Consider the following 15,074-nt stretch of genomic DNA (forward strand, 5'->3'; position numbering starts at 1 on the left):
CTCATGTTAGTTGTTTTCTAAATAGATGACAATTGTAGGATGGAAAAATAATAACTATATGGTAGAAAAATTACAACACTTGACTAGAAATAAAAATTAATACTACCAGTAAGGGGCTGACTAATACACCATGCCTTCAAAAGCAATATCCTGAGAAGACAGGACCTCGATCTCACTTACACACTAATCCAGGAAGGACTGCATAATCTAAATCCCATCATGAAAAAAATATATTAAAAAAAAACCTAGAAACATTCCATGAAATAAATTGGCCTATATTCTTCCCAAAATATGCCAGTGCCAGAGAAGGCTAAACAACTGTCCTACATTAAAGGAAGGAAAGAGATATCACTAAATGTAATAGTGGTCCTGGACTGGATCTTGTACTTAAAAGAAGAAAAAAATGCTATAAAGGATATTATTAGTACAACTGACAACATATATGTAGATTGAAGTATCCCAAATTTGATCAATGTCCTATGACTACGTTGGAGAATTATCTCTGTTCTTAAAAAAATACATACTATACCCAAATATTGTAGGTTAAAGAAGCATGACATATGCAACCTACACTCATGGTTTAGAAAATAATAAGTGTGTGTGTGTGTGTGTGTGTGTGTGTGTGTGTAGAAACACACACACAGGAAGCATGAGAATAGTAAAATAATAAAGGAAAAGTGTCAAAATGTTAAAAATTAATTAATCTAGGTAAAAGGTATATGAAAGTTATCTCTACACTTTTCTTAATAACTTTTCTATAATTTGAAATTATTTCAAAATTCAAAGTTAAAATAAAAAGAGCATCAAGTAACCACTTGCATTCTGGTGATAGAAGTCAGGTCAGCAGTTGCCTAATTCAGGGAGAAGGGGTGGGATTGATTAGAAAGAGGCCTATTCTAAGTGATGGAAGTAGTCTATATCTTGACAGGGGTGTTTGTATGCAAAGGGTTATACATATATCAGAATCCAGTGAAAACCTAATATCTGTGCATTTTATTAAATTTAATTATATTCAAAAAAATTTTAAGGTAGTAAGGAAACTTGGTTTGGCATGAGATAAACATGGTGAAAATTAATGATCAAAATTCATAATCATAAGCCTTCCTGAAAATGAATTTGAGGTTTTAAATTTATACTGCCTGTGTCATCTGAGGAAACCTAAACCCAGAATTTAATTTTGCAAATCCTCCCTAAAACAATTTACCCACTATTTAAGTCTTTTAAGATTTCCAGAGAATAAGATTACCTAATTATTAAAACAAAATTATTAAAAATTAGCAAATATATTGGGATGTAAACCATCATGAATGACAATAAAAGCAAAATTAGCCTCCAAAGGACTTCAGATATGTAAAGTTTTAAATATTTGCAGAAATAAGCAATGTAATTACTACATGGCAAAAAACAAGATACTACCAACATAAGTTGATATGTATCCAATTCCTGCAGACAGGAATGGATATTTTAGAACTTAAAAATACACTACATGACATCAAGAACAGAAAAATAAGACATTTCTATTCTCCAATTTCAAGAGAGGAAAGGGCTGACTGTTCTTTGACATTAGTCAGCTTATCCCTAAACTTTACTCTGAAATTCAGCAAATCTTTAAACACTCCTGGCTTTTTAAAGGTTCCAGACTAACCCCAAGTCTGATACAACACCAACTCTGTTTTCTTTAGAGAACTATGTCTAACAAGCACAGTCCTCCCTTGCTTAGCAAGTATTAAATTCAGTTTCTTTGTTTCAGATATGGACTTCGGTTTCAGGTATTTTGAGTGATGGTCTGTTCCTTAAGAGAATTCAGTAATAGATTAACATCAAAAGACAGGATTAATAAATAAAAATATGGGTAAACAAAAAACTGAAGTATGGAAAAACAGCCAACTGAAGTACGGAAATTGTTTTAAAATACAGAAAAGGAGATATGTGTGGCACTGAGAAACGTCTAACATAGGTATAACTGAAGACCAAGGAGGAGAAAGAATAGGCAAAAATAATATTTGAACTGAAAATTTCCCAGAACTAATGAATGATATTAACCCAGATTAATAAGTATAACTGCAAAGAAAACCATACCTATGTTCATTATACTAAAACTTGTATAAAGCCAACAAAGAGAAAAACTTTAAAACAGCCAGGTGTGGATGGGTTGGGTGGCAGGAAGACCATTTATAACATCAGAAATATTAAATACCTAGGAATACATTTAATGATACATGTGAAATAATTATTCCTTGAAAACTACAAAACCTTATTGAAAACAAATAAGGGGAGGAATAATTGAGATGAAAATAAATGGAGACCAATTAAATAAATGGAACCATAATTCACAGTCATGGGTTAAAATACTCTATATTGTAAAGATACCAATTTTCCCCAAACTGATCTACAGATGGAAAACAATCCCAGCAACTTTTTTTGGTGAAAATTCAAAAATGAATTCTATAATTTATAGGCAATGCAAAGAGCCAATAGTTGAGGCAATTTTGATTAAAAAAAAGCTACCTTACATCAAAATATCTATTATAAAGTTACAGTAATTAAGAAGTATGTTACTGACACAAAGAACGGTGATCAGAAAAAGAACAAAGAATCTACACCTGCCCTGTCCCGTATGGTAGCAACTAGACACATGTGGCTACTAAAATTTAGTTAAAATTAAAAATTCAGTTCTTAGTTGCATTAGTTTCAAGAATTCAGTAGGTACATATGGCCAATAACTTTTTGTTTGAATATGAACAGTACATACACAAACATTTCCATCATGGTAGAAGGTTTCATTAAACAGCATTTATTTAGAAAGGCATACATTAAATTATTTGATTTATGACAAGGGTGACACTCTGATGGAGTGGGGAAATGTTGGTCTTTTTGAAAAATTGTGATGGATCAACTGAACATCCATATACAAAAGTAAAGATAAACAAATAATCAATAAATCATCCCAGACCCCCTACTTCATTCCACAAGTAAAAATCAATTCCAAGTGGATTAAAGATCTAAATGTAAAAAATAAAACAATAAAATTTTTAGAAGAGAACACAGGAAATTATTTTCACAACCTCACAGTAGACAAAGATATCTACAACAGGATGCAAGAAGTGCCAGTTAAAAAGTCAATACAGGTAAAGAGCATTTAAGATGACATTAAAATTGAGATCTACTGATTATCAAAGACATTACTAAGAGAGAGGAAAAAGGCAAACCATACCCAGAGAAAAATTATGTGCAACACATATACCTAACAAAAGACTCATATTCAGAATATAAATCTGACAAAAGACTACTACAAAACAATAAAAAGGCAGACAACCCAGAAAAATGTATAAGACACATACAGGCACTTAACAAAAGGAGATGTCCAAATGGCTAATAAGCATATGAAAATGTTAAACTGCATTTGTTACCAGAAAAATGTAAATGAAAACTTCAATGAATATCACTATATACCTACCAGTATTTAGAAAACGAAATAAAGGATAGGCAATTTGAAATGTTGGTGAGGATGAGACAAAACTGGAACTCTTATACACTCTTAATACAAGTATCAATTCATAAAACCACTTTGAAAAATGTTTGCCCAAGTTAATGGGTTGAATTGTGTCACCCCAAAATCCGTACGTTGAAGTCCTAACAGCCAGTGTCTCAGAATGTGACCTGATATAGAATTAGAGTAATTACAGATGTAATTAGTTACAATTAGGTCATTACGGTGGGCCTTAATGTAATATGAAAATTGTCCTTATAAAAACGGAAAATTTTGACACAGGGAAGATGATGTGAAAAGACATTGGAAGAAGATGAGACATCTACAGGCTAAGGAGAGAGAACTGGAACAGATCCTTCCTGCACAGCCCTGAGAAGGAATCAGTCCTGCCAAAACTTTGATTTTGGACTTAGAGCCTCCAGAACTGTGAGACAGTAAATTTCTGTTGTTTAAGCCACCAAGTTTTGGTATTTTGTATGACAGTCCTGGAAAATGAATATAATATCTCCTTAGTAGAATATATATATATATACATTGTATGGCCCAGCAATTTCTTTTCTTGGTATATTTATAACAGAAATTTATATATATATGTTTACCAAAACATTTGTTTAAGAATGTTCATAGCATTGTTATTTGTAAGAGCCCCAAACTAGAAACAACCCAAATACTCATCAATAGTGGAATGAATAAATAATGGCATATTTATACATGGAATTTTATATGGCAATGAGAATGAACTGACAACTACAGGCAAAAATATGAAACGTTCTCACAATGATGTTGACTGAAAGAAGTCACAAATTAAAAGAGCCTATATGGGTGATTACAATAATACAATTAAGCATGTAAAAGTAACTTATGGTGTGAGAAGTCAGGATAGCGGTTACCTTTGGAGTGAAGGGGTGCAGCAGTGATTGGGAGGACAAGAGGAAGGGTTCTGGGATGCTGGCAATGTTCCATTTTTTATTTTGGTGATGGCTATACCGTGAAAATTCTAGAAATTGTACACTTATGATCTGCACACTTTTTCTGATGTGTATTATACATAATTTTAAAAAGTTCTTTAAAACTAATATTTGAGTTAAACAGGAGATTAGAACAACACAATCATGTGCTATGAGAGAGATCTTTAAAAGCAGTCACAATGTAACACAGATAGACACAGAAAATATGAGACATTAATGGAAGAGTAAAAAGGTCAAGTCTAATTAGAATTGCAGGAGAATATACTAAAAAGAATGGGTGAGAATCAATATTTGAAGAGGTAAATAGTTGAGAATTTTCCAGAATCAACAAATCCCAGATTAAAATTCAAAATGGAATAAATAAAAACCAGAATAAATAAAAAGAAAACCACACAGAATAAATTATAGTGATACTGCAGAACTCCAAAGACAAAGAGAAACTCTTAAAATCAGATACAGATAAAAGACACATGATCCAGAAAGAAATGAAAATTAGGTTGATTTCTTCTTTTCTTTTCAATTTTCAAACTGACAAAAATCCAGGAAGACCAATACAATGAACACACACCACTCACCAGATTCACAGAGTTAACATTTTGTCTGACCCACTCAAAGTTTCTCTAAACATATACATGTCTTTCCCCTTTAGGGAAATGTAGAAAGTAAGCAGCAGAGTCAGATTCTTCATATCAAAATTTTTTATCATGCATTTCCCAGAAACAAGAACATTGTTCAATCCAACTGTAGCTCTATTACCTCATCTAAAATAATCAACAGTGATTCAATAACATCACTCTTACAATAGAGCCCAGGTGAAATTTTCCCAACCATTCCAAAAATGTTCTCTAAAGCTTTGCTTTTCACATATCCAGTTATCTAGTCAAGGTTTATGCATTACATTCAGATGTTCCTGCCCGCAGGTCTCTCTTAATTTAGAACATCGTCACAATTCTCTTGGTTTTTCATGACACTGAATCATTTCAAGAGCACAGGTCAGTTATCCTGAAAAAATGTACCACATTCTAAACTGTTTCCTCATGATCACGTATTTTCAGGAAGAATACTACTTTGGAACGGTGTGTACTTCCCGTGTTCCAGGTTATGTCTGTACCTGTCCCGCCGTTCGCGACACCAAACTTGACCAGTTTAAAAGTTTCCTCTTTGTAATTTATAAGTCACCCATAGTGTAATAAGTCACCTGTAGGGTAATACTTTGAGATTCAAGAACACATTTTCTAATGACAACTGTAGAAGCCAGAAGACAGTAGAATACAACTTTCAAAATGCTAAGAAAAACATAGTTATTAAAGAGCTGTATTACCAAACGTCCTTCAAGAATGAAGACAAAATAGATACTGAAATTATTTCATGATCCAGTTTAAAAAAAATGGGAAGACTATGTATACAAAAAAAGAATGATTTGCACACAGCTTTAATTTTTATACTTGCCAAGGATTTAACAGCTTAAATCATTTAACATTTTGATCATGTCTTGAATAAAATACTTCACCTGCCATTTCTTCTGAGGGCAAAAGTGATGCCATCTTTCTGGAAAGGGAGCAGCTTTGCTCTTAGCTTGTCAGGCAAAAAATCCAGCTGTGTATAAGATTTGCTTGTCAAACAAGAAGTCTCAGACATAAGAGATTTTTTGATATTATTAACTCTAGGCATGATGATCCTAAAAACAAAGAAATCACAAAAGGGGAGGGATGGGGGAAATAAATATTACTAAGTATATTAGAGAATTAAACATAAATAATATTAAAGTACTTATCTGTGGCCTTGATATACTATCTACATAGATTTAAAATGGTTAAATCATGTTCCCAGAAAAAGCTATTAGGAAAATTCAGAGCACTGAGTCTAAAAGCAATTACTTAATGCACCATTAGAAACTCAGCATCCTCTATTTCATTTGTATTTCTAACTGAGCCATAATATAGCCAAACTCCTGTTGTAAGCAATAAATGTATTACTGAAAAGTTATAAACCAATAAAGAATTATTTTTAAAATAAGGGATGAATTTGCTAAGGAAAGATGGGTCCTCTTATAATTAATCCTTTATAGATGTATATTTTCATATCATATCATATTTTCTAAGAGTATACAACTGTACTCTTAAAATTATATAATACAAAGACACTAAATAAATTTATAATAATTACATTAACTCAACATTAAATGAGATTGATTTTAAATATTAAAATAAGTTCTTCTAAATCAGTTGAATTCACACTATAAACTATGTGATTAGCACCTTTCTCACCACTACTTTTCCACAGATTTAATTTTAATTTTCTACCATATGACAGTTTCATTTATCTGTAGATTCTTAGCACTCTTAAAGAGAAAGTCCTATTAAATCACTAAACTTAAGGCTACTCTAGTAAAACTTTGCATCTAGATCACTTACTCATCTGTTTATATATCTCATTCCATCTTTAAAATAAATTTGCTCTTTTCTCAATTACTTGCAGACTTATAAAATGTTAACCTCTCTCCCCACAAAAGGTAATTAAACTGTGTCCAATGTCAAAGAATCTCAAGAATTCAACATTTATTAATAACAAATAGGCATTTCATGCCACAAATTGGAGAAGCAAGGACTACACCTCACAGGACTTACATTCTTGAGGAAACTAAAAATAAACAAATAAATAAACAAGATGATTAATTACAGTATATGGTTGACCCCTGAACAACATGGGTTTGAATTGTGTGGGCCCCCTTATACACAAACATTTTTCAGTAAATACAATGGAAAATCATTTGAAAATTTGCAATACCTTGAAAAAACATATTTTCTATAGATTAAGCATATAGTATACAAAACACATAACATACAAAATATGTGTTAATAGACTATGTTATTGATAAGGCTTCTGGTCAATGGTACTTAACTTTTGGGGGAGTCAAAAGTTATACATGGGTTTTCCACTACACAGAGGAGGTTGGCATCCCTAACCTCTGGTTGCTCAAGGTCAACTGCAGTAAAAATATCATGAAGGAACTCAAGAGGGTAATGGCCACTTTAAGTAGTCTGCCCAGGGAGGCCTGTCTTTAGGTAATACTTGTTTTCTAGCCAAAGAATATGAAAGGGTCAGCCAGGTTAAACATGGAGAGAAGAACACTCCAGGCAGACAGCATCAGTGCAAAAGCCCTGAGTTGAGAAAGGGCTTGGTGTTTTCTAGAAACAGAATGGAGGCTAATGTGGCTGAATCAAGGATAAGAATTTTATGAGATCAATCTATTGAAATAAGCAAGGGTCAAATCATAGATGGCCTTGATGGGGACTTTGGATTTTTTTTAAATTTTAGAATCGTTAATATACAATTACTTGAACAACATTATGGTTACTAGACTCCCGCTATTATCAAGTCCCCCCCACATGCCCCATTACAGTCACTGTCCATCACTGTACTAAGATGCTATAGAATCATTACTTGTCTTCTTTGTATATACTACCTTTCCCATGTGCCCCCCCCCCAATATACTATGTGTGCTAATTGCAATGCCCCTTTTTCCCCCTTATCCCTCCCTTCCCACCCATGCTACCCAGCCCCTTTCCCTTTGGTAACTGTTAGTCCATTCTTGGGTTCTGTGAGTCTGCTGCTGTTTTGTTCCTTCAGTTTTTGTTTTGTTCTTATACTCCACAGATGAGTGAAATCATTTGATACTTGTCTTTCTCTGACTAGCTTAATGCACTGAGCATAATACCCTCTAGCTCCATCCATGTTGTCGCAAATGGTAGGATTTGTTTTCTTCTTATGGCTGAATAATATTCCATTGTGCATATGTACCACATCTTCTTTATCCATTCATCTATTGATGGACACTTAGGTTGCTTCCATTTCTTGGCTATTGTAAATAGTGCTGTGATAAACATAAAGGTGCATGTATCTTTTCAAATTGGGCTCCTGCATTCTTAGGGTAAATTCCTAGGACTGGAATTCCCGGGTCAAATGGTATTTCTATTTTGAGTTTTTTGAGGAACCTCCATACTGCTTTCCACAATGGTTGAACTACATTCCCACTAGCAGTGTAGGAGGGTTCTCCTTTCTCCAAATCATCTCCAACATTTGTTATTGTTTGTCTTTTGGATGTTGGCCATCCTAACTGGTGTGAGGTGATATCTCATTATGGCTTTAATTTGCTTTTCTCTGATGAATAGCGATGTGGAGCATCATTTCATGTGCCTGTTGGCCATCTGAATTTCTTCTTTGGAAAAGTGTCTGTTCAGTTCCTATGCCCATTTTTAATTGGCTTATTTGCTTTTTGTTTGTTCAGGTGGGTGAGCTCTTCATATAATTAGGATGTCAACCCCTTATCGGATATGTCATTTATGAATATATTCTCCCATACTGTAGGATGTCTTTTTGTTCTATTGATGGTGTCCTTTGCTGTACAGAAGCTTTTTAGTTTGATGTAGTCCCACTTGTTCATTTTTGCTTTTGTTTCCTTGCCCAGGGAGATATGTTCATGGAGAAGTTGCTCATGTTTATGTCCAAGAGATTTTTGCCTGTATTTTTTTCTAAGAGTTTTATGGTTGGTTTCATGACTTACATTCGGGTCTTTGATCCATTTTGAGTTTACTTTTGTATACGGGGTTAGACAATAATCCAGTGTCATTCTCTTACATGCAGCTGTCCAGTTTTGCCAGCACCAGCTGTTGAAGAGGTTGTCATTTCCCCACTGTATGTCCATGCCTCCTTTATTGTATATTAATTGACCATATATGCTTGAGTTTATATCTAGGCTCTCTATTCTGTTCCACTGGTCTATGGGTCTGTTCTTGTGCTAGTACCAAATTGTCTTGATTACTGTGGCTTTGTAGCAAAGCTTGAAGTCAGGGAGCATAATTCCCCTTGCTTTATTCTTCCTTCTCAGGATTGGTTTGGCTGTACAGGGTCTTTTGTGGTTCCATACGAATTTTAGAACAATTTGCTCTAGTTCATTAAAGAATGCTGTAGGTATTTTGATAGGAATTGCATTGAATCTGTAGATTGCTTTAGGCAGGATGGCCATTTTGACAATATTAATTCTTCCTAGCCAAGAGGATGGGATGAATTTCCATTTACCAGTGTACACTTTTAATTTCTCAGAGTGTCTTGTAGTTTTCAAGGTATAGGTCTTTCACTTCCTTGGTTAGGTTTATTCCTAGGTATTTTATTCTTTTTTATGCAATTGTGAATGGATTTGTTTTCCTGATGTCTCTTTCTGCTAGTTCATCATTAGTGTGTGGCAATGCAACACGTTTCTGGGTATTAATTTTGTACCTCGCAAGTTTGCTGAATTCAGATATTAGATCTAGTAGTTTTGGAGTGGATTCTTTAGGGTTTTTTATGTACAATATCATGTCATCTGCAAACAGGTACAGTTTGACTTCTTCCTTGCCAATCTGGATGCCTTTTATTTCTTTGTGTTGTCTGATTGCTTTGGCTAGTACCTCCAGAACTATGTTTGGATTCATTTTTAAGAATGAATAGAAGCCAGTGGAGCTGGGCTGTCCAATACATTATTAGCCAGATTTAGCTATTTAAATTTAATTAAAATTAAAAATTCAGTTTCTCAGTTGCATGAACCACATTTCAAGTGCTCAATGGTCACATATGGCTAATAGCTAATATATTGAACAGGCAGATATATAACATTACCATCTTCACTGAAAGTTGTATTAAACAGCACTTACTTGAGAATTTTAAGTAAGGAAGTGACACAATCTGACCTATATTTCAAAAGCTACCAGTGTAGGACCAAGCTATCAATAGGAAGGCAGGAGATAAATATCACTAAAGTCCTATAGGACTTTGCTAGTTCACAAAGCCTCCACTGTTTCAGCAGGCAACTGGACTTAGAGATGATTTCTGACTCAGATCTGTCTGATAAGGTTCTCATAAACACCAATGAGCAGGCATCCCTTGCCCCTTTTCAACATCAATAAAACTCTGAGTTAACAGAGAATGGTTCAAAATAGGTAAATGTCTATGAAAAAAACCTGTTATCAGGCTGCAGTAGGTGAGGCAAGAATCACCTTTGGCAATGGAACTGGAGAGACTCAGGAAATGTAGTAGGGATAAAGCAAATAAGACTTGCTGGTGGAGTACATGTGGAGAATGAGGGAAATGTGAAGACAAGATGTGCATTTAAAGCAATGGAACTGATACAATTTACTGAGACAGTAAAGACTAAGGAAGAAGTGGGTTGGAGAGAAAAAAACAATAACTCAGGAATATATAAAGTTTGAGATGGGTATAAGATATGAAGTGGAAATGTCAAATAGCCTTGGAAATACATGAATCTGGTACTCTGAAGAGAGAATGAGGCTGGATACATGTATTTGGGAGTCAACATAGGATAGTGAACTATATTATTCTTTGAGGCCACCCAACATCTGAGACCCCTGCTATATCTAGGAATGTCCTTCATTACAATTCAGATGGGAGGCAGATATCATCTTCTAAAGAAAGGCTGGAAATATTAGATACCTGCTTTTCCCAGCCTGCCTTACCGCTACTGCATTTGCTAATCAAATATACCCATTCTGGACTTTTATCTAGAAAGTCAAAACTCAAAGAAGCAGGGATTAAGTGAAACACACTGTGTCAAGGGTAGCCGCAGCAGAAAGAGCCATGTCTATTTTCCAGAAGTAATAGGGGTTCAGAAGCACCTTGCAGGGACTATGGTATAAGGGGTACCATGTTTTAGCAAGAGGCTAAGAAAAATATACAAAAACATTTTACTGCTTATTACCTTTTTTTTTTACATTGTAAAAATTTTAACAAACACTACAAGAAAAAAAACTCCTAAGTTGAGGTCACATTTGCAACTTAGATGATTTATTTTATGAAGATTGAATTAGGCACTGTATAAAAATAAACAATGAAACTAAAGTCATCTTAATAAAAACTTAAATAGTGTCATGAGTAAAAGAAAATATAAGTATTTAAATACAAAGATAAAAGTAGTCTAAAATAGTATGCTAATGTTTAGAAAAATTTACAGCTGAGCTAAAATTATGGTATGACTGGCTCACTGATGATTCAAATAGGTATTTGGATACATAAAGAACTTAAAAATACGTAGCCGTACAATCTAATGAACAGAACATGAATGTTTTTGTTAATACTCAAAACAAAGTAATTTTTTAAAAGCCCTTACCCATTTACACTATCTTTCTAAACCCTAACAGTTAGAAAGTTATAAAAAATGACTCACATAGGTCAGCCATATAAGCTACCTACTACAAAAGGTCAGTTGCAGCCAACATTACATTAACATCAGGAAACTCAGGCTTAATCTTCTTTCTAAATGATTATGGCATATGAATTAAATCTCAATGTATCAAAAAATGTATTGTGAAAAAAATCAATGTAATTCTCAACAATAACAAAGTAAAGAATAAAATTTATAAGGTCATCTCAAAAGTAGGAGGAAAAAGCAGTTGATAAAATTCAAAATCCCTCAGAGTGAACGATCTCTGATATAGGAAATACAGGAGAGAACTTCCTTCATCAGATGAAAGGTTTTTATCAAAAACCTTTAGCGAACATAATACTTAAGGGTAAAATGTTGCAAGCTTACCCTGCAAGATCAAAAATGACACAAAAATGCCTACCACGTCCAATTTTTTGTAATAGTGGAATTAGATTAGTTGAGTAAGGGAAAGGGAAAGAAGCAAAGAAAAAACTAAAATTTTAATTAACAGATGACATAACAGGATCATGTACATAGAATAAAAATAATCTACAAATAACTAGCAGATTTATCATCAGGTTTATTAAGTTGGATGGATACTTGATCCAATGTACACAATCATGTTCCTTTATATAGGCAAAAATCAGAAAATAAAAAATTTTTAAGTTGTTACCATTCTCAAGAGCATCAAAAAAATTCAAATAACAGAAATAAATTTAATAAAAAAGATGTGCAAGGCCTACATAGAGAACAGCATAAAAGATTTTTGAGAAAAATTAAAGATCTAAAACAAAGAGGTAGTAACCGTGTTAATAGAGCAGAACCAATTATAATTACACATGCCACTGAACACGAACACCAGCAAAAACAGGTATAGTTATTAGTTCTGAAGGTGGGGGAAGAATGAACATTTTTGGAATGCCTATCATATAACAGTGTTTAATACATGCCAAGAACTTGAACATATGCTATCTCACTGAATCCTCCTACAAACTATTAAACAAGTACTGTATTCTTGTTCACTAATGAGGAAACTATAACACAGTAAGTGAAAAGCCAGGATTCAAGTGCAAGTTTGTATAATGACAAAGCCTAAAAAGAAGTAAAGTTTCATCCAAATATTTAAAACACAAGCAAAAAACAAACAAAGAAACAAACCCTGGGTTGATGTATGCTTCTAGGAAGGTGGAGTATACATACAGTCACTTGGAAAATGTTTTGACAATTATTAAATAACATGCAACTACCACATGGTCCATCAATTGTACTGCTAGCCATTTATCCTAAGGAAATCAAAACTTAGGTCTACAGAAAAACCTATACATGAACGTTTACAGTAGTTTTATTCATAATAGCCCCAAATGGAAACAATCCAGATATCCTCCAAAGGATAAATGGTTAAACAAACTGTTACATTCATATCATGGAACACTACTCAGCAATAAAATGGCACAGTCGATAGATACAACAATCTGAATAAATCTTCAGAGAAACACGATGCGTGAAAAAAACCAATCTCAAAAAAACTGCATATTGTTTGATTCTACTTAAATAACATTCTTGAAAACGGATAACAGATTAACAGTCACTAGGGGTTATGGAATAGAAGGGATTGTGGCTATAAAAATGCAACATGAAGGATCCCTGTGGGGAAATGTTCTCTATCTTGGTTGTATCAATATCCAAGATATTGGATATTGGTTGAGATATTGTACTACTTTTACATGTTTGGTGTAAACTGGGTAAAAGGAATGTAGGATCTCTGCATTGTATCTCACAACAGAATGTGAATTTACAATGATCTCAAAATATAAAGTTTAATTTAAAAAAAGGAAAAAAGCACTCTGGCTTAACACATATCAATGAATCTGAAAGTCTGGGATAATAAGGTTGAAAAAGATAAAACACTATGATTATATATCTGGGTCTGTTCACTTCTGAATACAGGAATACTCCACCTTTGCTTCAGAGCTAAATCCTAATGAAAATACCTATTTTAAACAGTCAAAGTACTTCTCATGTAAGGAATTACAGTTAGAAAATAATCATCTAATGAATTTCATTCTTTCATGTATTCAACAAAAATATATTTGGGTGTTTATATGGCACAAACATTGTACTAGGCTCTAGATATATAAAAATATACAGATGAAATTTTGAAGAACTACTATAGGGAAAAGTATTGAGGGTGCATATAAGAGGGACTCTTTTATCAGATTTGGGGGTTTGGAAGGCTTCCCAGAGACAGAGACATCAAAGCTGAAACCTAAATAGACAATAACCTGAGAAGTATATATAAAGGCCCTAAACTGGAAGTAAAAGAAGAGAGCAGGAAGGTTTTCTGTCTTCATCTTACTGCACCTATTAGTAAATCATTCCCTCCTTATTAAATCACTTTTTTCACTTAGATTCTAGAACAACACATACTCATGGTTTTCATCCTATATCACTGATCATTCCTTTTCAAGTCTAAACTTTGGCTGGTTCTTCCTCATTTTCCTGTCCTCTTAAGGTTGGAGTGTACCACAGCTCAGTTCTTAGTATCCTTTGCTGTATCCTTTAAGATCTCATTAGCCTCATGACTTTAAGTAGTCTGTACCAGTGTGTGAGAATTAATAAAGGGAAACCTCAGTGACACAGAGTCAAGAGGTCAGCAGCAGGGTGGGGGAGGATGAGGATGGTGGGGTGAAGGAATAAGCTATCATGCCCACCACTCCTAGTCAACTGCATACCCCACCAGAAGGAAGAGACAGACACCTTACAACTTACACTATCTTGGCTACTTTACCACCTAGTAAGAAGAAGGAAGAGTTTCTGGTACCCTAGCAACAACCCAGCCAATGAGAGACTGCCAGAACTCAGTCAATGAGAAGCCACAATATGTGGAAACTCCCAGTTTATTCCAAAGGACTTTTTGCTTAGAACTGCCCTTCCATCTCAGCCCTTTTCTAATAGAACATTGCTCTCCTTTGTTCTCTGGACATGCTTGTAGTTTTGCCACACACAGCATGCTTACCCCAAATTGCAATTCTCTGCTGTTCCCAAATAAATCCATTTTTGCCAGAAAATAATTGACAATTCCATTTTTTGGTTAACAATTCTTACAATTATACATGGAGATCAGATTTCTCCTGAACTTCAGATTTGTATGTCTAACCAGACCTCTTGGGCATCTAACTTAACAGTACCACAACCGAACTCTAGATCTCCCTAATTCCATCCATGGTCTTCTCATCCTCCCAGTTGCTCATACCAATTCTTCATCTGCTCTCTTTCTTTCATTAGATACTGCACATCCAATCCATAAGTAACTCCTGTTGGCTCTACATTCAAAAGATGTCCAGAATTCCACCATTTCCTACCACCTCCATATCTACTCACATTATCTGAGTCACCATCACCACCAGTCTGAATTATTACA

The 15,074-nt window shown here is 34.1% G+C and overlaps 1 protein-coding gene across 4 annotated transcripts in view; it reads right to left on the reverse strand.

The window, feature by feature from the left end:
• ZRANB3 (zinc finger RANBP2-type containing 3) overlaps positions 1-15,074 on the reverse strand; it is a 331,095-nt gene that overhangs the window by 302,309 nt on the left and 13,712 nt on the right. For all 4 annotated transcript variants that reach the window (XM_073241365.1, XM_073241364.1, XM_073241366.1 and 1 more), the window contains exon 2: positions 5,969-6,136. In XM_073241365.1, coding sequence (XP_073097466.1) covers positions 5,969-6,129 — 161 coding nt within the window. In that variant the 5' untranslated portion in view covers positions 6,130-6,136. The remainder of the gene's footprint in view (positions 1-5,968; positions 6,137-15,074) is intronic.

This window comes from Manis javanica, chromosome 7, assembly GCF_040802235.1.
Source record: "Manis javanica isolate MJ-LG chromosome 7, MJ_LKY, whole genome shotgun sequence".
NCBI classification, from domain to species: domain Eukaryota; kingdom Metazoa; phylum Chordata; class Mammalia; order Pholidota; family Manidae; genus Manis; species Manis javanica.